Below are 27626 nucleotides of genomic sequence, written 5' to 3'. Positions count from 1 at the left end.
ATGGTGAACTATAACACCAAAGGTTTTTGAAACTAAACCAATGAAGTGAAAACACTGTAACGTGTAAGCTAATTGTTAACAAAACACGATTATTTTAAGCAGGCGTTGTTGTACTTTAGTGAATCTTGTGCAAATTGTAAATTCATGTCTGGATCATATTTCAATCCAAAGGAGAAAAATCCTAGAAAAGTTATATATTGCATAAAGGAAATTAAGTGATTTAGGACCGTCACGATTTTTTTGCATTGTGACATTATTTTCATGGCAATCTTATTATCAATACTATAATGCTAAAAATAATAAATATTCAAATGGTAAAGTATGTTTTTGCTACTCTATTAGAGAGATGAGAGTGAGATTTGCCACACAATCGCACTTTTTATAAACCAAATTAATATTAATAAAAGCTTAATATCCTTTTTTTGCTTTACAACAAATGTGTCTACATTAGTTTACATTATTATAAATAAAATATATCATGAGACATTTTGTAATCCCAAAAGTGATCTGTAGAATTTATATTATATTTCTTTTTTATATTTTATTGCAAATTACTTATTTTATATATATATATATATATATATATATATATATATATATATATATATATATATATATATATATATATAAACAGTACTGTGCAAAAGTCTTAGGCACATAAGATGCTTCACAAAAACATTTGTCTTTAGATGGTTATTTATATTTTCAATTTTAGTGTGTCAATAGGAAATATAAATTTTAGACTACCAAACATTTATTTTGCAAATAGAATAGAAGAACACTATGCAACATTTTTCCCAAGTGGCTAAAACTTTTGTATGTTCTGAAATATTTCACCCATTACGAAAAAAGTGCGCGCACACAGGTCCCCCCTCCGCTCGCGTGAGCGCGCGCTCTGACGTCAGCGCCTTGCCGCGCAATGATGATGGCGGTGCGTGCACGCGCAGTTCAAGTAATGGCTGCTCTGGAACGGCGGGTGCCTTGTCTCGATGATTTCGTGGGCCAGAACTGGAGCGCCTGGGCGGAACGAGCCAACCTGACGGCATCGGAGGGTGAGTGAGAATTTCGTCGCCCGCATTTCTCCATCCACCGCCCCAAATTTCCCACGGATGTGCTTTATTTTTCGTGGAAAATGCACGGCATCCCGATCCATGTTACCCAAACAAAGAACATGCCGGGTCCTAGTGCCGGCCGGTTTATGTGCGTGCCCTCACGCACTCTCGCGCGCGGGTCTTGAAGACTGTTCTTCATCTTTTCAAGCTGCTTTTTATGAAACGGCTTGCTTTATAATAAAATTGTTTTTTAACAGTTTTCTCACTCTATATATATACCGGACATACATGGCCACAAATCATGTTTATACAGTAAAGCATTTATGCATACAGTAGGAACAACTTTCTCCATCCAATATGAGAGAAAGACGCCGGTGTTGGTAGAGATGGAGGTGGAGTTTGACGGTGTTACTACCATGTTAGATGGGGGAAAAGCTCGTTTTAGCGTCTGTAAATCATCCGTGCCGCAATGATTGATCGATCGCTTTGGTTACAGATTAATATAACTGACAATTAATATGGAAGACCGTGATCTTTCTTCTCTCTCTACAGATCTAATACCTGATCAGTATCGTCATAATAGAACGTGTTCCGCGTTTGTATTGTCTGCAACTTCAAATGTAACAAACACACCTAGTTTGAAACAATGTATCACCCCATTGGCTGCTGAAACTTAATCATAACAGTTAATAGAGTAGGGATCATTTGCAGGTACAGTTTTTATGTTGGCTCCATCCAGAGAAGTGCTTATGGTTCTCTGGTGACCAGTTTATGTCACAGATTGCATTTACACTGAACATCATTTAAAGATGTTGCTAGATCTCAAATAATTATCCTGGGTGAACACAAACGTATCCATAATGTGTTCTAGATCCCTTGAGATATATATATATATATACAGTTTCTACTCAATATTTGATCATATATTACGGGTACTGAGAGAAACTCCATTGAAGATAATTTGTTGAAAGATTTTTTTTGTGGTCATGCTTTGGAATGTACCCTCTGTAACATCCATTTAAATCATTTTATTGTAGGGTCTGATGCCGATGAACACAGCAAGAATGGCAAAAAAGCGATGGAAACCATGACACTGAGGAAAGAGGGTAGGCATTCCCTTCTATGCCATGACGAAGTAATGCAGTAAACCCTAAAACGACCATAACAACGACGATTTACACAACTTAACAGCTCAAATAATACACAAGTTTTTACAGAAGAATTAATGTAAGTGCTTTTATAACATTATAAGCTTCACATTTCTGCCTTGAACCCTCCAAAAATTGGCCCCATTCACATCCATTGTAAGTGCTTCACTGTAACCTCGATTTTTGCTTCTTCTTCTTTTTTTTTTTTTTTAAAGGAGGGACGCAACAACATTATTGTTGTGATCGGCATTATGCGCACATGCTGCCATTTGAGCTTAATTGTATTTGGAATATTTCTTTAATGTTAGACTGGTTTAATCGCTAGCCAGTATTTGGACATCGGGCTATCGGCATTGCTGTTAAACCTGCCCGCCTTGCTGATTAACAGAAATAGTAGTTTCCCCTCAGTGAGGGGAACAGCCTTGTCAATTCAAAATAAACATTTTTTAATTTTAGTAAATATTTCGTAAAATAACTGCTCATTCAATTTCTTTTATAATTGCATTTATAAAACGGGGTGAATCCAGGTAAATGGGGCCACTTTTTACATTTCATATTAATGACAAAAAAATTACCCAGTCCCTGTATAATTGTATTGGCCACACTCTGAATATCAGCATTGGCCATTGAAAATCCCATTGAAATCTTGATTATCCACTAAACCCATTCCAACATAATTATTCTTATAAAAGTCTTTCAAATATAATGGACTTTTAAATACAGAGATGACCTTTGGAGATTCATTTATTTTCTAATGCATACATGAACATCTTTTTTTGCTCAACAGATCATGCCTTAGTTAGTGCTTTAGGATGTTAAATCAACTTGCTCTCTAGAATAAACATATTCAGAGATGCAACCCTTATAGAAATGTCGGTCTTCTGTTTAACAGAGCTTAGGTGAACTGGGCTTGGGGTGGGACAAGATGGGTCAATTTTAAAGAACGCTCTATTGTTATGCGGCTGCAGATATGTCCATCTTTGGTCATTATCCTGGGCACGATGACTTCTACCTGGTGGTGTGCGGCCATTGCAGTCAGGTGGTGAAGCCTCAGGCATTCGAGAAGCATTGCGAGAGGAGACATGGCCCTCTGGGTAAGCTCTATGCACACCTCCGCTCCACCCCATCTCCACTGCAGCAACAGAGACCCCGCCATGGACACACCCCGCCTTCCCATGGAACCTCCTCTTGGAGTGGAAGAAATCAGAATGCTGGGCCGCCACGGGTGTCTCCGCAGTCTCCATCCACTCTGCCGCAGTTTAGACACACAAAGCCTCCGAAAGATGGAGTTTGGTAAGATTCACTGTTATGCTCTTAGTATCATAAAATATAATACAGTGAAAGAAACAATATGGAAATTTGTAACAAGGTTAGTTCACCCAAAACTGAAAATCCTGTAATTTACTCATCACCGTTATGTTGTTCCATACACTGATGTTTGACTGACTGCCATGAGTTTTCATTTTTGGGTGGACTAGCTCTTTTAGGGTGGCCCTGTATTAGGGCCCCGATATACTTACAGAGAAATTCTTCACTCAGTGTCAAAAAGAAGTTCTAAACAGCTGAGCAGTGGTATACTGTTTGCAAACATTAAGACACCCTCCACACCACTGTAGGAGACGTTCAGAAGTACATTTAAATATGAGGATGGTACATGTAAACCTTAACAAACCTGACATTAAATTGTGTTATCGATGACTTTATGCCTCATTCTGTATGTAGAATTCACATGAGGTCAGTAAAAGTTGTTATAACCACTTTATAATTATTTAAAGTAATATATATTATATGCAATATATATTGTTTAATTTGTCTTATTTACATTCTGAATTGATGACTCTAATGTGCTAACATGCAATACGTGGCCATAATACATGCAGGTTACACTGTTATTGCAATTTATGATGACACTGATACTATTGCAAAGGTGGGTGTATAAAAGAGCGTTAGTGTGCAGATTAAAGACAAAAGAATGCTGATAGGCATATCTTACTTTGGGCAGATGTGTGAATGGCTTTTGCTGCAGATGGCACATGAGTGAATGGGCACTTGATAGTATTTGAGTAGATTTGATTCCTTTTGTAGACTAATTAAACAAAAACATTGCATGATCTTGGAAAATGTCTCTTAAGCGAGTGATCGTACAGATGTAGGAAGATTTGCACCAGCTTGCTAAGACCCCTTCACGCTGATGTGTTTGTCTTGACTGACTGAACAGCGTAAACAAAATCAGCTGTCTGCTTCAAGGTTGGTGGAGCTCCAGGTCACACATACTGATGATGTTGACCAGTGGCAATAAGTTTAGCAGCCGGTAAGAATTTTTCCTAAAAGTTCACCCAGACCAGCTATTACAATCCATCAAAACAAATGCAAAAACACCTTCTTTTTGGCCAGATTTAGTTCTTAATGACATCACACCCATTCATTCTTCGATTTCGTATGAAGTATATCCAGGCCTTTAGGCTGGTTTTGGGTTCATCTGTCGCCAGGGTTGCATAAGGGGTGTTTACGCAAAACAGTTTAGACACGCAAAGCCTCTGATCACAAGGGAATGGAGGAGAACATGGGGTCTCATAATGTTTAATTTGAGCAATTTTTACCTTGACATGGTAAACAACAGTGGCAAAATTGTCTGTCTGAATGTGTATAATGCTGGGTTCACGCATCCTCCGTGAGTGAGGCGTGAGTGGCGCGTTTTCGTTTCGGCACACATATTAACAGATGACATAATTTACACTGCAAGCTTGAGTCGTGAGGTGACATGTCTCAGATGCGGCAGTGAGCGGATACTTTCGGCGTTGAGCCTATTTTTGCCACGTGGCTCACGCTAAGCTCAGCGGCTCTGGGTGAGGTACAACACTAAAATAATCATGAGATTATTGAAAAGACACAAAAGCAAATAAAAATAATTCAAACTGAATATGTAGTGCACTACCGTTTATATGTCTGCATGCAAGTAAACTCAATAAAATAACTTCAGTTAAGAAATATAAAAAGGCCGGTTCTTTTGCCATTCTGTGTATATAGGTGTAGCCTACAGTTTAGACACAACATTAACCAATCACAACCTGGTAAAGGTGACGTGCACATGGCTACCCGCAGTTGTCCTTGAAGCTGCAATAACCTCTGCTTATGATGATCTTATTAAAGAAAACAATTAGGCGTAGGACCCCATAGATAACTTCAATTTATTTGCAGAGGCGCTGCTGTTTTTCGCATTAGAGACGCAGCCAATGTGAGCATCCAACGCGACCGCCCCGCTCACGCGACACTCACGCCACGCTCTCAGAGGATGTGTGAACCCGGCAAAAGGATATTAACATGAACATTTTCTTAACAGCCCAAGCACAGCATGGTAACTGATGCGCCATCACGGAAAAAAGAGAAAAATCTTAAACCAGTTGAATTTACGAATCAACTAATTGTTGATCATCATGGCCCATCCCTAATTTGTAGCTTTTATAAGGTATCTTTGGAAATTTGCAGCATTTAAAATATGTACAATTTATATTTAAACGTCTTTCTCCCATCCAGGCACTCGGATAAGACTTCCAACCCTGGTCATTCGGAAACGTCTGTATTTAAGCAGCCTCCACCCATCGAACCTCCATGGAGCTCCCCTCTCCAAACTCATAGGGACCCCCCATGGCCCCATGGAGGCCCGTCGCCCAGTCGGCCTTCCTCTACTGAGAAGCCCCAATCCCAGAAAGGGGAGGCCGCTTCGGCCCCTGTCGCCACCGGACACCTCCGTGGGCCAAGGATGAACAAGGTGGTACGTGGTAAGTCCCATCTGCAGCTCATCACATCTATGACCTTTAGTTAGTAGTTTGATATGTAATACTGATAATACTCAATTAAAACTAGGTCATATTTGCATGTTTACCATAATAAAAAAAATCCATAATATACCATCCAAATGTTGCATATTTTTGATAAGTGATCGACTGATATATTTGCCAGGCCATTAAATCTGTCACTTTACTTGAGTCATTTTTAGATTATAAATTGATTTTAGAATTGGTCATTCCACATAGTGTTAGTTACAAAATCTACCAGCAGCCCATTGTCTGTTTACAAACATTTAGTGAATTTTTTGTTTATTTTGTAAAATTATTGTTCATTTAATTTCCAAATTTTATTTGAATTTCAATAAATACGTTTTCCAAATCTTATGTGCTAGAGATTGGCCATCTATGTGCTGTCTAGATATCTAGGGGCCTATGAAATCAGTTTTATTGTTTTCCAAATTTTGTGCTGTTTTTTTTTCTTCTTGTTTTTCCTGTTTTTTAAAGTTTAAATCAAAAACAGTCTAATCATATGAATTCTTAGAACATTAATCAAATGAAAACAGAACAATTACTTTTCAGCATACCATTGCATTATTTTCGGTCAAATGAAGTGCGTCTTTACAGATCCTCACAGCACAATCCAAAACACATTAAAGTAAAAAAATAAAAATGTTGTCAAATAACAGTGCTGCATAGGGCTGTGAAAAAGATGGAGAAAAAATATGTGTTTTAAAATGAAAATGAATTAGTGTGGATTTAGCCTTAAAAGGGACGTTGCTTGTGATGCGGTGTTGTCAGTGTATAAGTGGCATATTCATTTAATTAAAGTGCAGCCTTTTGTGGTTTTATCGTCATGCTACGATTTATAAAAATTGTAATTGGATTATTTTTGCAATCATAAATTTTATCCCAAATACGTCAAATTCCATGACACTTTTAAAGTGAATTCCATTATGACTGGATTCTGTGATTCTGTTCATGTATTGCACATCCTGGAAATCATAGGGCCCTAGATATCACTATCAGGATCAGCCATAAAAAATAAGTTTCAACACTAATACGTATCAGTGAATTGTTTTACGTGTACACCATCCGTTGTGTGTGGAATGATGTCACGACTAGTCGAATTCGACTTGACTAGTAGGCTCCACTGGTCAACTATTTAAAATCAGTAGTCGTGCAACCCCTAGTATGGACTACCTACTCATGGAGTTGAGTTAAATGCTTTTCCCTGTTTTCCACAGAAAAAGAATGTCACCTCGACAAGCACTGTGGTGTGATGGACCCAGAGAGAAAGAAAGTCTGCACTCGACTTTTGACATGCAATGTAAGTTAACCGGTACTACCTCTCTCTTTCTTCAAACTGTTAACTATATCTAACCATATGAACTTATAACAATTTTCAAACAATGATCTTTTCACCAACACCAAATATTGGAAGCAAACTAGCAGAATTGTTTTGATGCGTTATGCAGTTCTAGAAACTAATTTCCTATCAAAGTCCTTTTGGATGGATGCAGGTTTCATTCTGTAGAAAGACAGGAAGTTAAACGGACATGACTTACAGGAAATGGGGAAGGGATTGCAGGAAAAGCCTCTCCATTTGTGTAGCACTGCTTTTATATAGTTGAGAAAACTAGGTCTGTTTTTCTGCCATTTACAGTATTCAACATACTTTGTCTCTATTCATGTATTTATGTTAGAGGAAACATAATCTAACCGAGCAGCCATTATTTAACAAAACAGCCGTCATCTTAATACATGACATGAAAACATCGATGCAAAGTTTTGAATCCATTTATTGAAACAGTTTGAATTAATTCATGGACCTTACTAACTCTAATGACATTTTGCAGCTGAGATTTAAATCATTGTGTATATTGTGTATATACTGTCCATATAGAAGAAAAACTGTAAGAAGAGGCCTTCAGGTGCTCATGATATGAAAGAAGAACTTGTCTCACTTCAAAGCTACACAAAATGTTCTTAAAAATCTAGGTCAAGGTACTGAGTGTTATATCAAATGGTTGTTTTTTGGGGCAGAGTGAGAATAATAAATGTTTATATTTTTTGCAGTCATCAGGGTGTTCGTTCTCATATTTTTACCCCTACATTATTAATTAAAATGACACAGTTTTAAAGGCTTTCCGGTGCTTTGTATTTTACAAAGGCCAAAACCATAATTAATTTTGAAAGCTCTTACTACCTTTTGCTCTTATCAGTTCAAACATGTTAGTTTGTTTTATGGATTCACAGAATGTGTACTGCAGCTTGAAGGGATTTTTGTCAAATCAAAGCGCTTTCTCCTCCAGATCCATTCCATTCATCAGAGGAGGAAGGTGCAAGGCAGGAGTAAAAACTTTGACCAGCTGGTGGCAGAGCTGAAGATGAGTTCAAAGGCTCGTGAGCGGGTTTCTCAGGCACCAGAGAGTTCTGCTGCTCAGTCTGTAAGTCCAGAACCTCCCAGAGATACAGCTGCACCCCCTCTGTGTCGGAGACCTCTCACAAACAGCCCGGCCTTCAGGTTAGAACATTCAATATTTTTATCCTAGGTCATTGTTGGATATTGATGCTCAAAAGATACTGAAAGATGAGATGCTGAATATAAACTCAATTCAGAAGTGATCTGCTATTGCGTATTTTGCATTTGGCGATGACACCAAATAAGCTAAATAAAAGTGAAATTTTTAACTTTCCATTTCGAACTTTTGAGGTCTTTGGTGCTTGTCTGTTGTTTATTACATTGGCAGGACTCACTTTGATGATCACAAACACTTCGTATTCAGTTAAGCCCAAAGTATACTTTTGATTTTGACTTGAACGCTCCATGTCTGCGTACAGTTGAACGCAAGCCTGTCAAAGTATAGACCCATAAAGATGTTTTATATTCCTTCAAACTCGAGTTTTACAAATCCAGGTATCTCCTGACCTCCTCAAACAAGTGCTCTTGACGCGCAAATCTACTGTTGTTTTTACCTTCCTCTCCTGTTATTTACCCAGTGATATGTCTTCTAGTGTTTCTTAATGACAGCAATGCTCAAATGTGAGTATTGCCACCTTGTGGATCCACTGGTTCATGCAGATAAATCCAGGCACATGCACAGTCTGCACGTTCAAAGGCGCGTGGTTAGAAAAAATTGGCGGCAAGCGTTCAGTACCCTGATGACGAGATTTGCATCACGCATTCTTTAGCATTCACGTCTGACCAAAGTATACTTGGGGCTTTAGGGTTGCAAATTTTAGGAAATTTTCTTAATCGACAATTGTTAACGTTAATGAATAAAAATCAGTTAATCATTAACAATAAGGGCAGAAACGATTAGTCGACATTTTCTACTAAAATGTTTTGTTGTTGAATAGTGGTTTAATCTGATTTAACGTAACATGAGATCATACGAAACTATAATGATGATGCGCAAGAGGAGCATGTCAGCTTGAGTGCATGATAGAGGAGAGGAAGAAGATGCAGCTCACAGTTCAGATGTACTTTAAACTTCCCAAATAGGGATGGGAATTGTTGGGGATTTAACGAGTACGATTCCTCTTAACGGTCCCAGTAACCATTCCGGTAGTTCTTTTAGTACTTTTGAGGAAGAATTAATTGAAAAACAGAAATGCAATTCTTATTGGATTTACTTTCCTCTGCAGTCTGTTGCCAAATGATCTTTTAAGATTTCTACAGAGCAGATGTAACAAATTAGAGATAAATGTAATACGATTTTTGAAAAGGTGTGTTTGCTGTTGCTCATAACAGTTGTCAGTTGAGGGCGCAATTTTGCTGCTGCTGTTTTTGCAACCTTTTCTGCTCGTGTCGGTCTTAATAAAGCTCCTTTTGTATCTATGGAGTGCGGTGTTTTGGGGAAAAGTGGGCATGGCTAATCCAATGGCTTAGTTTGTGGAAATTCTAGAATGGCTAAAATCACTTGCAGCACCTTTAACTCAAGGCACAAGCTGAATTGTCGGTTTAGAGCTAATGATTAATCATTGCAATAATCGCCCCAATAGTCTAATAATTGATCTAATAATAGTTAGATTAGTCGATTATAAAAATAATCGTTAGTTGCAGCCCTATTAACAATAATAAACTGTTTAGTAAACCTGTTGAAACTCAAAAAATACAAGGTGCATATTTTCAGTTCAGTGCATTTTTAATGCATCCAGGCTATGTTTTAGATACATTTGTGAGTTGTTTAATTTACTGTTAATAATAATTTGTATAAAAGATACAATATGAGTTTGTTAACTTGTTGTAGATTGTGGGATATGTCAGACCTTTTTTAATGGAAAAACATTTAAGTCAAATAATAATACGCTGTTTGAATACAGTTATTAACATGCCTCTAACAGGTCCAACAAAATTAGCTTGAACTGAAGACACGATACCCTCTACTCTAATCTTTACAAGCAAGGAAGTGAGGGATGCACGTCTGTTTATTTTCTGTGACTCTGAAAGGGTGTGACATGCATTGTGCAAGCGGCAGTGCGCCCTAGCTGCGGATGACTGCATAGACAGTCTTTATCTGCTGACATGATTACTTATCGCATTGGGCAGAAATTGTTTAATCGATGATCGATAAGCTTAATCGATCAAATAATTTAAACGAATATTCGATCATCGATTTTTCCTCACTAATTATAACTTAAGTAAATGTGCCAAATGTAAAATGTAGGTATGCACCAATATTGAATTTCTGGACTGATACGATAATTCACAGCTCAATGTGGCTGATACCACTAACCGATAATTACAAAATAAAAAAAGAACCTAGAACTGTTAGCTAATTCATTAGAAGTCTACACTTTTGAAAAATAAGTGTCATTTAAAAATTTGGAAACCCTTAACTGCTGCTATTTAAGTTTTGTCGGATGTAACATGAACCAGAAATGTGCCTATATTATAGATGTAGGCTGCTTATAAATGTCAATACACTTTCATAAATTGTATGGTGCCTGTCAATGAGTATTTACAGTAATCCTGATGACTTGCTCACAGAGTGAGAATAATGAACATCTAACAGCTATAAAAATGCATTTTAATCCTAGTAAACTGACATTACAAACTCTGAAACTCTCTCTGTTCTCTTTGTGTGACTGTTCATCTGTTTGTGTCACAGAACGCCAACATTATGTGAAAGTGTGGAGGAGGAGAAACCTCATCCTGAGGATGAGAGCACACAGCCGCACTCTCCTCTCACCCAGAGCCATATCTCAGGTGATGAGAGTGAAGGAGATGGGAATGATGACCCGGCAGACTGGCACTCAACTCCATGGCATCCAAAACCAGCTGCGGTAAAACCAAACACTACCACAGTGTCACCTAGCATTACTATTAAATAAAAGTCAGACAGCAAGAGTTAAAGGGAAGTTTACATATGGAATCATTGGTTATGCTTTGGCTCAGGTATTTGAACAAACCATTGACCAGAAGTATTAACCTTCATCACATAACATGATATAAATGATACCTCAGATCATACGGCTTGTTGAAAAGGGGTGTGCTACTACTATTCTGAGTGATCAGATTTTATGATTTTTGCCTGCTGGATTATGAAATATGCAATTTTAAAGTATAATCCTATAGGACTGAAGGAAAGACCCAAGCCATATATCAGAGACTTGGGAGTGGGCACTTTTGCACTTAGGCCAGTAAGCAATGCCCAGTTTCTGCAGAAAATGAACAAATCTAGTTGTCAATGAATTTCAGACGTTACAGGACTTTGCCCATGTTCTATAAATACTCCCTCTGTGAGAGAGTATTAGTGTTAATCTTTGCCTTTTTCCAACAGCTTTGTTCATTTGGCAGTCATGCTCTGGGCCACAGCGTCTTCACTTTCGACCGCCGGTTGCACCATTTACGGTCTGCCATGAATGTCATGGTGGAGAACCACCTCAGCGCACATCTTTGGAAGTAAGAATCTCTTGAATTGGTGCTATTTGTGTTAATTTTGCCCCAAAATGGTGAGATTCACCTGGTTATTAGAGTACTGTTGTGGCAATCTCCCACATATACAGGGGTAAATCTCATGGAACCTGTCAAGAACAATGTCAGAGTCATACCCCCAATACATTTCCCCAAAAATTTTCATTAATGTGATGCAGGGGCAAAAAATTATGTCTTTATTAGAGCTGTGAAATAATTAAAATATATTAATGGATTAATCGCAGTTTTCTGTGATTTAATCTGATTAATCATGGTGCATGGTACATTAAAACAAACATTAAAATGTAATCACAATATATTTACTTTATACTTTGTCTCATAGAACTTGCAAGAAATTGAATAGTCATTATTTGAATATAAAATGTAACTATTAAATGTACAGTTTTTTTGCGGATAGTTAATAAGACTGATCATAAGACTTTTTATAGGTATATCTCTTTGATACAGAGAGAGTGTGTGTGTGTGTGTGTGTGTGTATATATATATATATGTGTGTGTATATATATATGTATATATGTGTGTATATATATATATATATATGTGTATATATATATGTGTGTGTGTGTGTGTATATATATATATATATATATATAAATACACTCACCTAAAGGATTATTAGGAACCCCTGTTCAATTTCTCATTAATGCAATTATCTAATCAACCAATCACATGGCAGTTGCTTCAATGCATTTAGGGGTGTGGTCCTGGTCAAGACAATCTCCTGAACTCCAAACTGAATGTCAGAATGGGAAAGAAAGGTGATTTAAGCAATTTTGAGCGTGGCATGGTTGTTGGTGCCAGACGGGCCGGTCTGAGTATTTCACAATCTGCTCAGTTACTGGGATTTTCACGCACAACCATTTCTAGGGTTTACAAAAATGGTGTGAAAAGGAAAAACATCCAGTATGCGGCAGTCCTGTGGGCTGAAAATGCCTTGTTGATGCTAGAGGTCAGAGGAGAATGGGCCGACTGATTCAAGCTGATAGAAGAGCAACTTTGCCTGAAATAACCACTCGTTACAACCGAGGTATGCAGCAAAGCATTTGTGAAGCCACAACACGCACAACCTTGAGGCGGATGGGCTACAACAGCAGAAGACCCCACCGGGTACCACTCATCTCCACTACAAATAGGAAAAAGAGGCTACAATTTGCAAGAGCTCACCAAAATTGGACAGTTGAAGACTGGAAAGATGTTGCCTGGTCTGATGAGTCTCGATTTCTGTTGAGACATTCAGATGGTAGAGTCAGAATTTGGCGTAAACAGAATGAGAACATGGATCCATCATGCCTTGTTACCACTGTGCAGGCTGGTGGTGGTGGTGTAATGGTGTAGGGGATGTTTTCTTGGTACACTTTAGGCCCCTTAGTGCCAATTGGGAATCGTTTAAATGCCACGGCCTACCTGAGCATTGTTTCTGACCATGTCCATCCCTTTATGGCCACCATGTACCCATCCTCTGATGGCTACTTCCAGCAGGATAATGCACCATGTCACAAAGCTCGAATCATTTCAAATTGGTTTCTTGAACATGACAATGAGTTCACTGTACTAAAATGGCCCCCACAGTCACCAGATCTCAACCCAATAGAGCATCTTTGGGATGTGGTGGAACGGGAGCTTCGTGCCCTGGATGTGCATCCCACAAATCTCCATCAACTGCAAGATGCTATCCTATCAATATGGGCCAACATTTCTAAAGAATGCTTTCAGCACCTTGTTGAATCAATGCCACGTAGAATTAAGGCAGTTCTGAAGGTGAAAGGGGGTCAAACACAGTATTAGTATGGTGTTCCTAATAATCCTTTAGGTGAGTGTATATGTGTATGGGTGCCATTCAGTCTCTATTGAGCACGTTGTGTCTCTCTCGTGTGGTTTTACTTTTGACACTGGTCCAGATGACAGATACATGCTTTCATGTCATGCAAATAGATAAGGCAGCTCGTATTTCTCCAACACAAATCTCCATTCTCCATACAATAAATCCACTCCTGTGTTTATTATGCCCAGGACATGTGTCGTGCGTAATGAATAAGCCTGCACTGCTCCACACAATCAGTTTCTGTGTTAGAATATGCAGTCATTTTGAGTGTGTACCTCCTGGAAATTTATATATGCCAATTTTAGCAACAGGAAATGGAGAAAAACATTAGTGAAGTTACAAAAATGGATACTGCATAATTTATTATTTTCACACATTGAACAGACTATTAATCACAGAAATTAAAGTTACATTTTCCAGCCCTAGTATTTATCAGGGATGTGAACTACTCACCTTTCAGCTAATTTCACCTTTTCTAATGCTAATTTACCCAAAAAAATATGCATCTGGAACACCTGCTATGATTTTCTCGTCTTTTTCACTGCTCATGAGTTTGCACCCCTGATTTTTACATCATGGTTGTATTTGTTGAACTGCCTGTAACTTATGCTGATTTACAAAAATGTATAACTAATGTCATTGTAAAGTGCAATGTACTTTAATCATCAAAATTATTTTAAAACAAAACTGAGAATGTCCAGATGCATTACAGCAAAACAAATTGAGGGGAAATGTGCTTCATTTTCTTAAAAATGTCTCAAAAATCAAAATTTTCCTAAAAATGTTTTTTTTTTTTGGTAAAATGGGACTTTTTCCTGTTGAGCTTTGTAAGATTAATTTACAGATTATGTCATGTGTTCTGAGCCTGTAACTGTGACCCCATTTATTACATTGCATCTTGGTTGATCCGAACACATGTGGTCGCTGTTTACACCTGGTCAATTAAACGGATCACCTGTGACCACTTGTGTTCGGATTTGGGTCTCTGATTCATGATGACATCAATCACTATGTCAGTGTGTTACTGCATGATAATAAAGTGCAACAAAGTCAGAAAAGACAAAGAAAGCGCAAAAATAAAAACTGCATTGTTTCTCCCAGATGCGGTTGAAATTTAAGCCAAGCAAAAACGCAACATGTCAAGCAGAATCATCCGTTATTTTTGTGTATTACCTGTGTTAAAGGAGCTTTAGGTGTTTGTGCTTTTCATCTGTGTTGATGTCAGACACACTAAAGAAGAACTGTGAAGCTCTTGTGATTGTTTATTTATCCGCTTCTGTAAATTTTCCGATCGGATGGATATTTCCTTTTAAAGCCAGTCATAACCGGCAAAGTTTAAACTCTTATTTCAGCACAGGGGTTGATTGACAGGCGAGCGGTGGCACTTCACTGCTGCTGGGACGCATAAAGAACAGATAAGTGTTTACACCTCAAATGTGATGTGGTAACGTGCGTTTTTGACCACATTCGTATGTGGTTTTTGTGATCCGTTCACAAAACGTTTTAGACCCCATTTAGGGCTGATCAATGTAATTGGATCACCTGAAACGCATCTTAATACTAGGTGGAAACGGGGTCTCAAAGATCCATTTACAGTTCTAGGATATTTCAAGCTGATAAGAAATCACATCAGTCCATCTAATATTGTCAAATTAAACATTCTTCCATTTTCATATCTCACTAGCATGTTTCCTCTTGTCTACACAGAAAAATACCTCAAGCATCAGATTCCCAATCCCAGAGCCCCTCAGCCAAGCCTGCAGCTGTTCTGGCCTCTCCTTCCATTTCCCAGCATTCCAAACAGAAAACAGGAAGTCACAACCCGAACTCTCTCAAGACTTCCTTCTACTCTTTCCACGGACCAGGCAAGGAGCCAAACCCCCAGAGTTCCTCCACCAGCAAAGCTTACATTCAGTCAGACAACTCTGGAGGGGGACAATCATCTACAACCCCCCCTCCTAGTAAACTCGGACGTGCCCCCTCACAGTCAGGCCCCGGGCGGCCCAAAAACCCAGTCGGTCGCCCCAGCAAGCAGCAGCTGCGCCTCAGGGAAGAAGAGCAGACGACCACCATGGAAGCCGCAGCACTGCGCAAACGAAAAGCCTCTTTAGATGAGTCGGACACTGTCAGCCCGGACAAAAATTGCGGGTCCCAGAACAAGGGGCGGCTCCTCATCAGCAAAACACCACCGTCAGCCTCTCATGGACTAACAAACGGCTCGCTTTCGCCAGCAAGCAAGCCACGCCTCCCACCAGAGCCTCACGTGCCCTCCTCATGGGCCTTTAAGAGAACTCACCCCCCGGCCCACCACTCGCCCCCCGAATCTGCCCCGCACAGCCGAGGAGTAGACTCAGGACTGCACAGCAGGGTGGCCAGCTTAGATCACAAGGGTTTGGGCAAAAAACACAAGAGCGGTGGCTCATCTCCCCCCTCCAAAACTCACCGGCTGCCCACCTCCTCTCATTCCGGCTTCTATCCCTGGAAAGAAAGCAAAGGGTCGGGGCTCTCCATAGGGGGCGAAAAGAAACTCAGCACACAAAAGGTGAGGGAACATGGTGACCTTGTGTTTACATATGTCTAGTTTAGTATTCAGTATTTAAGTTGAACACTTTGAGGGGTGTTAAAGGGCTTCAATGAAAACTGATGCTCAATTAATCTTAAATAGGCCCAAATGGAGTCTGCTAAATTTGGGGGTCAATCTGAAGAATTCTGTGGAATGGAATTGATTTAAACATTGTAAAATCATTATTTTATTGATAGCTGAATGCCAAGCTTGTGCCCCTATTCAGAATATATTTGAGAGCCTTTTTAAATTCCAACTCAGTTCCTGAATTTGAATTGATGTAGCAGACAGGATGCAGTAATTCGAATTTAAAGTAGAATGAAAAAATATTCCAATAACTGCTGTAAATAGTTTAATTTCATTTTTCACTATTATTTACCCCTAAACATGTTATCGAACAACATATGGGATATTTCAAAAAAATGATATTGAATAATTATATAATAATTATTTCAAATACATGTAAAACAAAACATGTTCGGGTTGGGTAATGTGTCTAATTTTTTTTAAATGATGGGTGCTTCAATTCTGTTCTGTGGGCACAGGTAATTAAGCATAAAGCTATTTTAAATGCTAACTTATTTGCATATGTTGCCTTAATTAGGACTTTGTGTATAATATTGGCAGACTGATATTAATATGGATTAGCATCATACTAATGGTGCTCTGTTGCATTTTCTACAGCCAAAATTGCACCACTGAGAGTGCCAGCCTTTACAAGCCACCCTACGAACTCTACCATATAGAAATATGGACGCAGGACTCCAGATGTTTGAGTGACCGTTTGAATTGTGTATGTGTGTATGTATGTGTGTGCGCGTGCATGTTTAGCTACTATGAATGTCTGTATGTATGTATGTATGTATGTATGCGTGTCTGTGGACATGTTTGAATTAAGATGGGGGAGTGAATTTCTCTGTGAATTCAGAAAATACCTCAGAATCTACTGAATAATGCTGCTACTTAAATGTTGTTTATAAAATGGATTAAAATATTCTTTATACTCAGCACTATGGATTTGTTTTATTCATTCTGACCTTTTTAATTGGTAAGTGGATGAGTCTCACAAAACCTGTAAAGAATAGGTCCAGGTCATATTTCCAAAAAGAATAATAAAATAATTTAGATTTCTTTGCATTTTGACATTCTTTTCATGAAAAACATATCGCTCATTGTCAGTACTATTGTGTGTCTGAACTTGTTAGGGTTTTTCTCATTTTTAATGATGTTTGTATATACCCCAATCAGCCACAAAATTAAAACCACTTGCCTAATATTGTGTAGGTCCCCCTCGTGCCACCAAAATGGCACCAACCCGCATCTCATAATGGCATTCTTAGATTATATTCAGAGAGTGGTTATCTGAGTTACAGTAGACTTTGTCAGTTCGAACCAGTCTGGCCATTCTCTGATGACCTCTCCCATCAACAAGGCATTTCTTTCCACAGAACTGCTCCTCACTGGATGATTTTTGTTTTTGGCACCATTCTGAGTAAATTCTAGAGACTGTTGTGTGTGAAAATCCCAGGAGATCAGCAGTTACAGAAATACTCAAACCAACCTGTCTACTACTATGATGCACAAACTCATTTTCTCAATTTAATTAAAGTCGAGACTGGAACTAGTCTCATGGTGAAGTTTCCCTTGGTTGTAACAGTGGCTTGATATTTTAGATTTTTGCCAATTTGATCAATTAAACTTTTACAGTTCAACTTTTTGTACAGTATCTCACAAAATTGAGTACACCCCTGATATTTTTGTAAATATTTGATTATATCTTTTCAACACTGATGAAATGACACTTTGCTACAATGTAAAGTAGTGAGCGTCCAGCTTGTATAACAGTGTAAAGTTGCTGTCCCCTCAAAATAACTCAACAGACAGCCATTAATGTCTAAACCGCTGGCAACAAAAGTGAGTACACCCCTAAGTGAAAATGTCCAAATTGGGCCCAATTAGCCATTTTCCCTCCCCGGTGTCATATGACTCGTTAGTGTTACAAGGTCTCAGGTGTGAATGGGGAGCAGGGGTGTTAAATTTGGTGTCATCGCTCTCACACTCCCTCATATTGGTCACTGGAAGTTCAGCAAGGCAAAGAACTCTGAGGATCTGAAAAAAGAATTGTTGCGCTACATAAAGATGGCCTAGGCTATAAGAAGATTGCCAAGACCTGACACTGAGCTGCAGCACGGTGGCCAAGATCGTACAGCGGTTTAACGGGACCGGTTCCACTCAGAACAGGCCTCGCCATGGTCGTCCAAAGAAGTTGAGTGCACGTGCCCAGCATCATATCCAGAGGTTGTCTTTGGGAAAAAGATGTATGAGTGCTGCCAGCATTGTTGCAGAGGTCGAAGGGGTGGGGGGGTCAACCTGTCAGTGCTCAGACCATATGCCGCACACTGCATCAAATTGGTCTGCATGGCTGTCGTCCCAGAAGGAAGCCTCTTCTAAAGATAACGCACAAGAAAGCCTGCAAACAGTTTGCTGAAGACAAGCAGACTGAGGACATAGATTACTGGAACCATGTCCTGTGGTCTGATGAGACCAAGATAAACTTATTTGGTTCAGATGGTGTTAAGCGTGTGTGGTGGCAACCAGGTGAGGAGTACAAAGACAAGTGTGTCTTGCCTACAGTCAAGCATGGTGGTGGGAGTGTCATGATATGGGGCTGCATGAGTGCTGGGGAGCTACAGTTCATTGAGGGAACCATGAATGCCAACATGTACTGTGACATACTGAAGCAGAGCATAATCCCCTCCCTTCGGAGACTGGGCCACAGGGCAATATTCCCGCATGATAACGACCCCAAACACACCTCCAAGAGGACCACTGCCTTGCTAAAGAAGCTGAGGTTGAAGGTGATGGACTGGCCAAGCATGACTCCAGACCTAAACCCTATTGAGAATCTGTGGGGCATTCTCAAATGGAAGGTGGAGGAGCACAAGGTCTCTAATATCCCCCAGCTCAGTGATGTCGTCATGGAGGAGTGGAAGAGGACTCCAGTGGCAACCTGTGAAGCTCTGGTGAACACCATGCCCAAGAGGGTTAAAGCAGAGCTGGAAAATAATGGTAGCCACACAAAATATTGACACTTTGGGCCGATATCGTTGATTCAGTGTCTAACTAATTTCACACAAGACACTCATTTGTCACCACCTTTTGGCATCACCAGAAATGGTAACTGAATCATTAAATGGATCTGAACAAAAACAACTTTGATACATGTGTGAAACGGAAGCAATTTTTCCACAAGATGCCCTTTATTTTACAGCTAATTTTGCAATACTGAAGTCTTTAAAATACTACAAATATTAAAAGTAAATAAAATATATATATATATATATATATATATATATATATAATTAATTAATTATATACTGTAATATATTAACACTGCACTGCAAGTGTTGGCTCTGTGCAAGCCACCTGACATGCCCCTGGTATGTACCTACAAAGGGATTAACTTTCAATTGAGTTAAAAGGGTGAAACTTTCTGCTGGTCTAACATTTGTTTTATTTCTTTTGATTTTGGGGTTGAAATGTGATCTAGATTTGTAACTGAAGAAAAATAACACGCCCTTTCTGCCAAGCGTACAGAAATTACGAATTTTTGTGTGTGTGAAACAAGTCTACAGTTCACCATTAGATGTCTCCCTGCTCTGTGTTTCTCTCATTTAAAATGAAGTGGGCGTTTACCGACCTGTCAAGCCGAGTACTCCAATGGGCCCAGTATTTTAGGGCCGTACTCTAATTTCGTACGTTTTTTTTTTTGTATTACTGAGGACATCTGCACACGCAAAATATGCTTGTTAAAAAACTATGAAATTCTAAGATTGGTATCTGAGATAGAAACGGACCTCCGCCACTGCAATCTCTAAAAATATTAACTAAAATGTGCCGTCCTGTAATCACAAATTACTGTGATTGGTCCACCCAAACTATCGCTGCCAGCGCTGTGAAAGTTAACGTGCTAATTCACGTTCGCCTCAACAGCGGTCTGGATAACAATACAAACAATATAATAGGCTCTTTCCTACGAATGACGTCACAGCAAATAATCTGACCAATCAGAAACAGTCATGCGTAGTAGCAGTAAACCCTTGTTTAATGCTACCTGCGATTCTATGGCTCTTTAGCTCGTGTATATTAGGTAGGATACTCATGAATATTATATATAAAAAACTAACGAATTATTCAAACGTTCGGTCGAATAATTTAATATAAATCAGGTTTGTGCTCTTGTTATAGGATGACATGGCTCATGAATATAAAATGAAAGCCTGCACCATCCAGGAAATACATTTCACAGAATCGCTGTCACCACTACGAAAATGGCATTCAACAGGAATATCAGCTTTCCAACCGCGACTTCCATTTATACCCGAAGGAGTTCATAAATTGAAGTGTTTATTCACGAGATTTCGGAAGGATTGAGACTAGGTTTTGGGAAGCTCCGTGGTAGGAATTATTCTTGTGATAGATTTTATATTGTACAATATAGGCTAAAATGTAATTTATGCAATCCTAATCAATGCGTGTCATTGGTATTGTAAATAATTGAATGCATTAGTGAACATCACCATAATAGAAGCCGTATGGATATAACCTAGATAAAGATAATAACTACTACTCGTTGTTTGTAAGTTCAAAGCCCAATGAACTATCACCATTGTGCCCTTGATTAAGACAAAACCTCCGGTTACTCCCGCAGGATTAAATCTGTAATGTGTGGATCTGGATTAAAGCATTAGTTAAATGTCTAAATAGTAATCAGAAATGCCGAGAGAGATGCGCTCATCGTCGGATGTGGAGTACAGTCCGGTGGGAGAAGGCTTTGGAATGCGGGAGTTCTGGCTCTATGTGTGGCTGCGCAGAGTCTCTGTGATCGCCGCGCACATCATTTCAGTCGGCCTGTTTATTCTCACATCCATATTGTCCAGACCAGGAGCAAGTGAGTTATTTCATCATAGTTGCATGCCTTTAGATCTAAGTTGTCATCTTTGGTTGCACTTTGTTGTTTTAGATGACTTGAGGATCATTGGATTGTGTAAAAAGCATGAACAGACTAGTAGTTTGTTTACATTTATTTATTAATATAATTTATACAAATATACAGTTTTGGACTACCATTTATTAATTTCCTTAAGTCATTAACACATAAAATACATCTTAAAATATTAGTAGCTCATGTACAATTATTTATGTATATAATATATAGGAATGTAGGACTTAAAGTTTCATATTTCAACAGTTATAAAAGGTACAATGGTATTATTATTATTTTACATGTTACCATGGTGATACCTTGTTTTTTGGACTCTCATTTAACAATTATTATTCTGTAATTTATACATATGTGACTCTTAACAGATTTAATATATATGAATAATACAGGGATCCAAGACATTTCAGCACTGAAGTACCATGAAAATACCATGTTTTTTTTACTACCATGTAAAAAACATTGTTTATTAATATAGTAAACAGTAAAATGTTAATCAATCAGTACCATGGTATAACAAAGTACCAGAGAGCATTTGTCTTTGTTTTTTTTTGTGGACATTTACCATGGTATTATTTTAAGTATCTTGGAGTACATGTAACTACCATTGTATATCAAAGCAGCATGGTATTAGCATTTAATACCATCCCTTATAAGGCTTTATTAATTAAAGTAATTGTAAAGTGTTACAAAGTATTGAAAATGTATAAAAGTAAACTCTTGTTCTCATGCAGTGTTATTTAATTGCAGGTCTTTTCTCTTGGCATCCGGTCTGCATGTCACTTGGGGTAAGTTGTCACTGCACTGACGCTGTAGTTTTGTGTGTGTCTGTATGTTTACACAATACAGCATATTTTTATCCATACATGGATGAAAGTCAATAACTTCAATCTAATCACTCCAGCAGTTTTTAACAGTGCTTCCTTTTCACTGTGAAGCAAAGTATCTCAGTGACGCAGCCTCTAGAAGAATGAATCAAATATGCATGTCTTTTCTAAATAATGAATTGAGTGTGGTGGAATACAAATACAAAGACAATGGAATTATCCTCAGCTGTGTGTTTGCAGTGGGAATGTGGTTACACTGACACTGATTAAAAAGAGGTGTCTTGGTGTGTTTTACTTGCATAACAGTAATGCAATTCAGTCATGGCAACTTGCAGAAAGATTTTGCATGTTGATGAGTTCCAATGAAATTTCGTGTTGCAGCTGAAAATGTAAAATTAACTGTTTTGAAATGCAACGTATCAAATGTATCTCACGCAGCTAAAAACATGTTTGCATTCTTACGTGAAGCATGTTTTGGGGCTAACCATGAACCATTCTGACATTGTTGGGCTATTCAAAAAAGCAGTCCACTACAAACTAATTACATATCTAAAATTGTAATCAGATTTGAATTTACTGATTCAAATAATGCAAAAACCAATCAAATGACTAATTACTTTTAAGTTAATTACTTAAAACACTATTTGTAGGGGGCCTGTGTAGCTCAGCGAGTAAAGATGCTGACTACCACCCCTGGAGTTGCGAGTTCGAATAGTGACTCCAGCCAGGTAATGCCTCCACGCGCTGTCTCCTCAGTAACGCGCTCAACAAGCCACGTGATAAGATGCGCGGGTTGATGATCTCAGATGCGGAGGCAACTGAGATTCATCCTCCGCCACCCGGATTGAGGCGAGTCACTATGCAACCACAAGGACTTAGAGCGCATTGGGAATTGGGCATTCCAAATTGGGGAGAAAAAGGGAGAAAATACTTTTTGTTTGTTTCTCCTCAATGATTTAAACATTATGACTATATTTCCATGGATTTCTCACGTCCAATGACTCGTTTGGGAGCGTACGCCTTTCAGCTGTCACAGAAACGCAAACAGATGTACATATTAGCATAATTCGTGTTTTCAAAGTATTCTACATAAATAATATTATTTTAGTGATTTTAAATGTGTAATGTACTTAATTTATTTACTTAATTGAAAGTCAGTAACTATAAACCTTTTACAAGAATTTAAAATGCAATGTAATTATAAAGAAAACTAGATTACAGTTACTAATTATTACGAAACCTCACCATCTCTTTGTCTCACACTCTCTCTCTCTCTCTCTCTTCTCCTATTTTAGTTTGGCCTGTGCATGACAGAGGGGATCCTTCTCTTCTCTGCTGAGGGCAGTCCATTCTGCTTTAAATCCCGTAAATGGAAGGTCCGTCTGCACTGGTTCTTCCAGGCCTTACTGCTGGTGTGTGGAGCTACAGGCTTCAGCTTCATAGTGGCCAGTAAGAACATATCAGAGCATTCTCACTTTACCTCCTGGCACAGTCTGCTGGGAATCGGTACAATGGCTGCTACTGTGCTACAGGCGATCTGTGGTGTCTTTCTTATTTTTCCCAAACTTATCAGCACTCAGTCGTTTCCACGATTGAAACTGTACCATGCCACCTGTGGCCTGGTGGCCTACCTGTTAGTCACCATCACTATCATGTCATCCATGTTTACAGACTGGTTTCAGGCCACGGTGAAAGGAACAATGTGGTACATCTTCCTAATGCTGCCTCTGTTTCCTGCCTTGGTGGTGATGAACCAAATTACCAGTGCCTTCCTGCCCAAAAAGAAGATTACTAGCTAAAAAACGAAAGCCTCAATATAGAGGTTTATTTTGGGCTCTGGACTTGAACAGATGTATGACCACTGAATGGTAAAGCACAACTTTGAGGAAGCGATGAGATTTTATTTAAGGTGCACTAAGTAATTTTTCTCTTTAAAATTGAAGTGTGTCACTTCTTTAATGTTAAAATACTTTCTATGTCAGAGACAATTACAAGTAAACCATTTGCAGGATGATTTCCCCATAAAGTGGCGGTATCAAAACAATGTTTGCTTGATCCAATGGCTTGTGTTTGGGTCAGGACCCCGACCAATGGTAGACATGGGAAACCCTAATATTTTCATTATTTTTCATATTTTTTTATATCCAATTAGACTTCAGTCATGTCAGTACCCCAGAAAAATATATTTTATTCTTTATAAGGCGGGTTCACCCCTTCATGGTGGCTGCCATGTTGAGATCACATAGCCATTGCGTCTTGACCATGTTAATAAACTAAAACTTTATACATCCATGCCAATAGGTGTCAGTATAAAGTCCAAGACTACTGTTGTATTAGTTGTTTAAGAGTACGAATACGATCCAGCAAAACATAAATTATTTAGTGCACTTTTAAGTATCATGACTTCTGAATTTGGAAATAAATGCACATTGTAAATAAATATTAAATATATTTGTGTATTTTCAAATGTTGAATTTGATACATACAAGCAACTAGCTGTGCTTTTTACGTGACATATTTTACAAGATCCATTGAGATCTGTTGTTCTTCATGGTGTTATTTTTCTATGCACCATTAACTATGGGCTTTTGAGGCACTCTGGGAAAATACTTTATGAAATAATACAAAATGGCACTTGTGTAGCAAGAATAGTACCATTGTGTTATTTACCTTACAAAATGTGTATACAAAAATGGAATTCATTTACACCAATAAGTCAAAACATTATGACCGTATGCCTAATATGATGTTGGTCGTCCGCGTACTGCGAAAACAGCACCAACATGCTGATGCATGGACTCAACAAGACCTCTGAAGGTGTCCTATGGTATCTGGCACAAATACATTAGAAACAGAATGTCCTGTATGTCACAAGGTGGAGCCGTCATGGATAGAACTTGTTGTTCCAGCACATTCCACAGATGCTCAATCGGGTTGAGATCTGGGGAATTTGGAGGCCAGGGATACACCTTGAACTCTTCATCATGTTCCTCAAACCATTCCTGAAAGATGTGTGAAGTGGGGCAGGGCACATTATCCTGCTGAAAGAGCCCACTGCCATCAGGGAATACCATTGCCATGAAGGGGTGTACCTGGTCTGCAACGATGTTTAGGTAGATGGCACATGTCAAATTGATGTTCACACGAATGGCCTGACCCAGGGTTTCCCAGTAGAACATTGCCCAGAGCTTCACACTTCCTCCACCGGCTGGTCGACATCCCACAGTGAATCCTGGTGCCATCATTTCCCCAGGAAAATGGTGCATACGTACACAGCCATCCACGTGATGTAAAAGAAAACAGGACTCATTGGACCAGGCAACCTTTTTCCACTGCTCCAAGGTAAAGTTCCAGGTGCTTTCAATGGAGGACAGTGGTCACCATGGGCACTCTGACCTGTCTGCAGCTACGCAGCAGGGAGTGACTCGTGCAACAGAAGACCTTCTGTCGGTTTGGACCAGACGGGATAGCCTCCGTTGTCCTTGCGCATCAATGAGCCTTGGGCGCCCAACACACTCTTGCCAGTTTGTGGTTTGTCCCATCTCGGACCACTGTCTGTAGGTACTCACCGCTGCTGACCAGGAGTACCCCACAAGTCTTGCTGTTCCGGAGATGCTCTGACCAAGTCATCTGGCCTTAACAATTTAGCCTTGTCAAAGTCCCTCAGGTCTTTACTCCTGCCCATTTCTCCTGCATTTAACACGTTGACTACGAGAACTGATTGTTCACTTACCATCTAATCTACCCAGACCTTGACATGTTGACTTGTTAGGAGATGATCAACATTATTTGCTTCACCTGAGAGTGGTTGTAATGTTTTGGCTCATCGGTGTAGTTCTATATTCAGTAAATTTGTCTTATTGGTTTTCTACTTCTCTTTACACCACATCCATGTGAGTTTTGCATTGTATTTTAGGGTGCCGTAGTTCATTTTGTTTGTCACAGTAGTATTTGATTGTGTGCTTTTCTGTGCTTAACCATTTGTAGCATAAACACTTAAATATCATGACCTCAAAATGTGATTTATTCTGAAACTTGTTTTTACTGATAAAATGTTTTACTATGGCCAATGATGGAAATTGTTATTATGCATACTGTATATTGTTTTAATTGCTGTTTTAAAAAAAGTGTATTCACAATAAAGCTCCAGTCTAGAATTTGACATGCTTCTAGTAAAATCAGACATCAAGATGGATAAAAGTGTAGTACTTTTTAAACCTGTCATAAAAAAAAAAAGAGTTGAATAAGAAGCATGCAGATATTGACCCAGATTGAATCACTATTGATTGCATTTACTGTATTGAATTGACATGACTTGTTAAACAGTAATATGAGTGTTCCGCTTATAAGCATACTCTAAAACATTTCTGATTTATGCATATGTAATCTAAAAGGGAAACAAAAACCTGAATCAGTTTTCATTACTGTTTGGAGAACAGTTCTTATGATGCAATAAGTGTGCTGTTGCAATTTTTCTATTTATGTAATTGCACAAATTGATCAGGCTATGAGATTTTACAGCTTCATCCACGAATGTAGAAAATGACTCAGGGTTGTGGTTTGTGAATTTGTAATATTGGCATAGCAATGAAACAATATTTTTGAGCATATTGTATTCTATACTGTATTAAAAGTCTTTAAGGACTGGTTGGATCTACCTTATGAACAGTAAACTATTGGTTTTGTTTGAATTTTGTGGCTTTCTGTAAAATAATTATAAAATATTTTGATCATACATTGACAAGTAAGCATCACACATTATGTTTTATCTTTTGAAATGTATCTCATCATTAAATAAATGTTTCTCCAAAACATTTTACAATTATTGGCACCCCTAGAAATGAGTTTAGTGTTAGGTTAGGGGGAGAGGGGGGGTCTATTACTTATGGGTCATTGACAAATTACACCCAAAATTAAAATGAGAAACCTTTTAAAAATCTAGTTTAAAACACTTATGTCATATTTTCAGAAATGTATTCTTTGTCCAATTTTGTTTCATACATTCTTTAAAAAATAAAATAAATAACAAACTTTCAAATTGCCATGTGGTGTAACCATTAAGTTAAAAGCATTATAATACTTTCTTTCATTGCACCTTGAATACACGAGAGTATAAACAATTTATTCATTCATTTACACCTTTTTTCAAACAAAATTTTCAAGGAAAAGTTTTTATAAATTTGAATTTTTTTAGTCACAAATATCAAGAATGTTTTTCAGGGTTACATCACTTAAATAAAATGTGACTTAATAAACACGTCAAAATAAATAGATGTTTTTTAAGCATCTTCCGTTCTACATCCGTTGACTGCTGGGTGTTCCAATTTCCATTCATTTTAATAGAAGTGGCCCGTCTATACTAAATAATCTAAATAACTACTATTTTACTATGGTTTGCAGTTTTTATGGTCAACATAAAAACTTAAGTGGAACTAAATGGCTACCTTCATGTTGGTTAAACCCAAAGATTTTGATTTGGTGGA

At 38.4% G+C, this 27626-nt stretch overlaps 2 protein-coding genes across 4 annotated transcripts; both read left to right on the top strand.

Annotated features, from left to right (window-relative positions):
• Nucleotides 1–817: 817 nt before the first annotated feature.
• Nucleotides 818–17317, top strand: atxn7l2a (ataxin 7-like 2a). Its single transcript, XM_052101961.1, has 10 exons — nt 818–1052; nt 2090–2158; nt 3169–3493; nt 5735–5979; nt 7233–7315; nt 8301–8512; nt 11103–11277; nt 11775–11896; nt 15459–16293; nt 16999–17317. Exons 1-10 carry the CDS (start codon nt 920–922, stop codon nt 17014–17016), a joined length of 2217 nt encoding a protein of 738 aa, XP_051957921.1. The 5' UTR covers nt 818–919; the 3' UTR covers nt 17017–17317.
• Nucleotides 17318–20416: 3099 nt separating this feature from the next.
• On the top strand, nt 20417–26834 carry LOC127626003 (probable transmembrane reductase CYB561D1). Of its 3 annotated transcripts, none has more exons than XM_052101500.1 (4): nt 20417–20464; nt 20563–21265; nt 22067–22104; nt 23439–26834. In XM_052101500.1, the coding sequence occupies exons 2-4, from the start codon at nt 21091–21093 to the stop codon at nt 23940–23942; spliced, it is 717 nt and encodes a 238-aa protein (XP_051957460.1). In that variant the 5' UTR covers nt 20417–20464; nt 20563–21090; the 3' UTR covers nt 23943–26834. The 3 variants fall into 3 exon arrangements, with proteins under 3 accessions (XP_051957460.1, XP_051957461.1, XP_051957459.1); XM_052101501.1 differs by having other exon boundaries at nt 20420–20772; nt 21026–21265; XM_052101499.1 differs by having other exon boundaries at nt 20420–21265.
• Nucleotides 26835–27626: the final 792 nt, after the last annotated feature.

The sequence above is a fragment of the Xyrauchen texanus genome, chromosome 32 (assembly GCF_025860055.1).
Source record: "Xyrauchen texanus isolate HMW12.3.18 chromosome 32, RBS_HiC_50CHRs, whole genome shotgun sequence".
Lineage (NCBI taxonomy): Eukaryota > Metazoa > Chordata > Actinopteri > Cypriniformes > Catostomidae > Xyrauchen > Xyrauchen texanus.
This window is presented reverse-complemented; position numbering and strand designations above follow the sequence as displayed.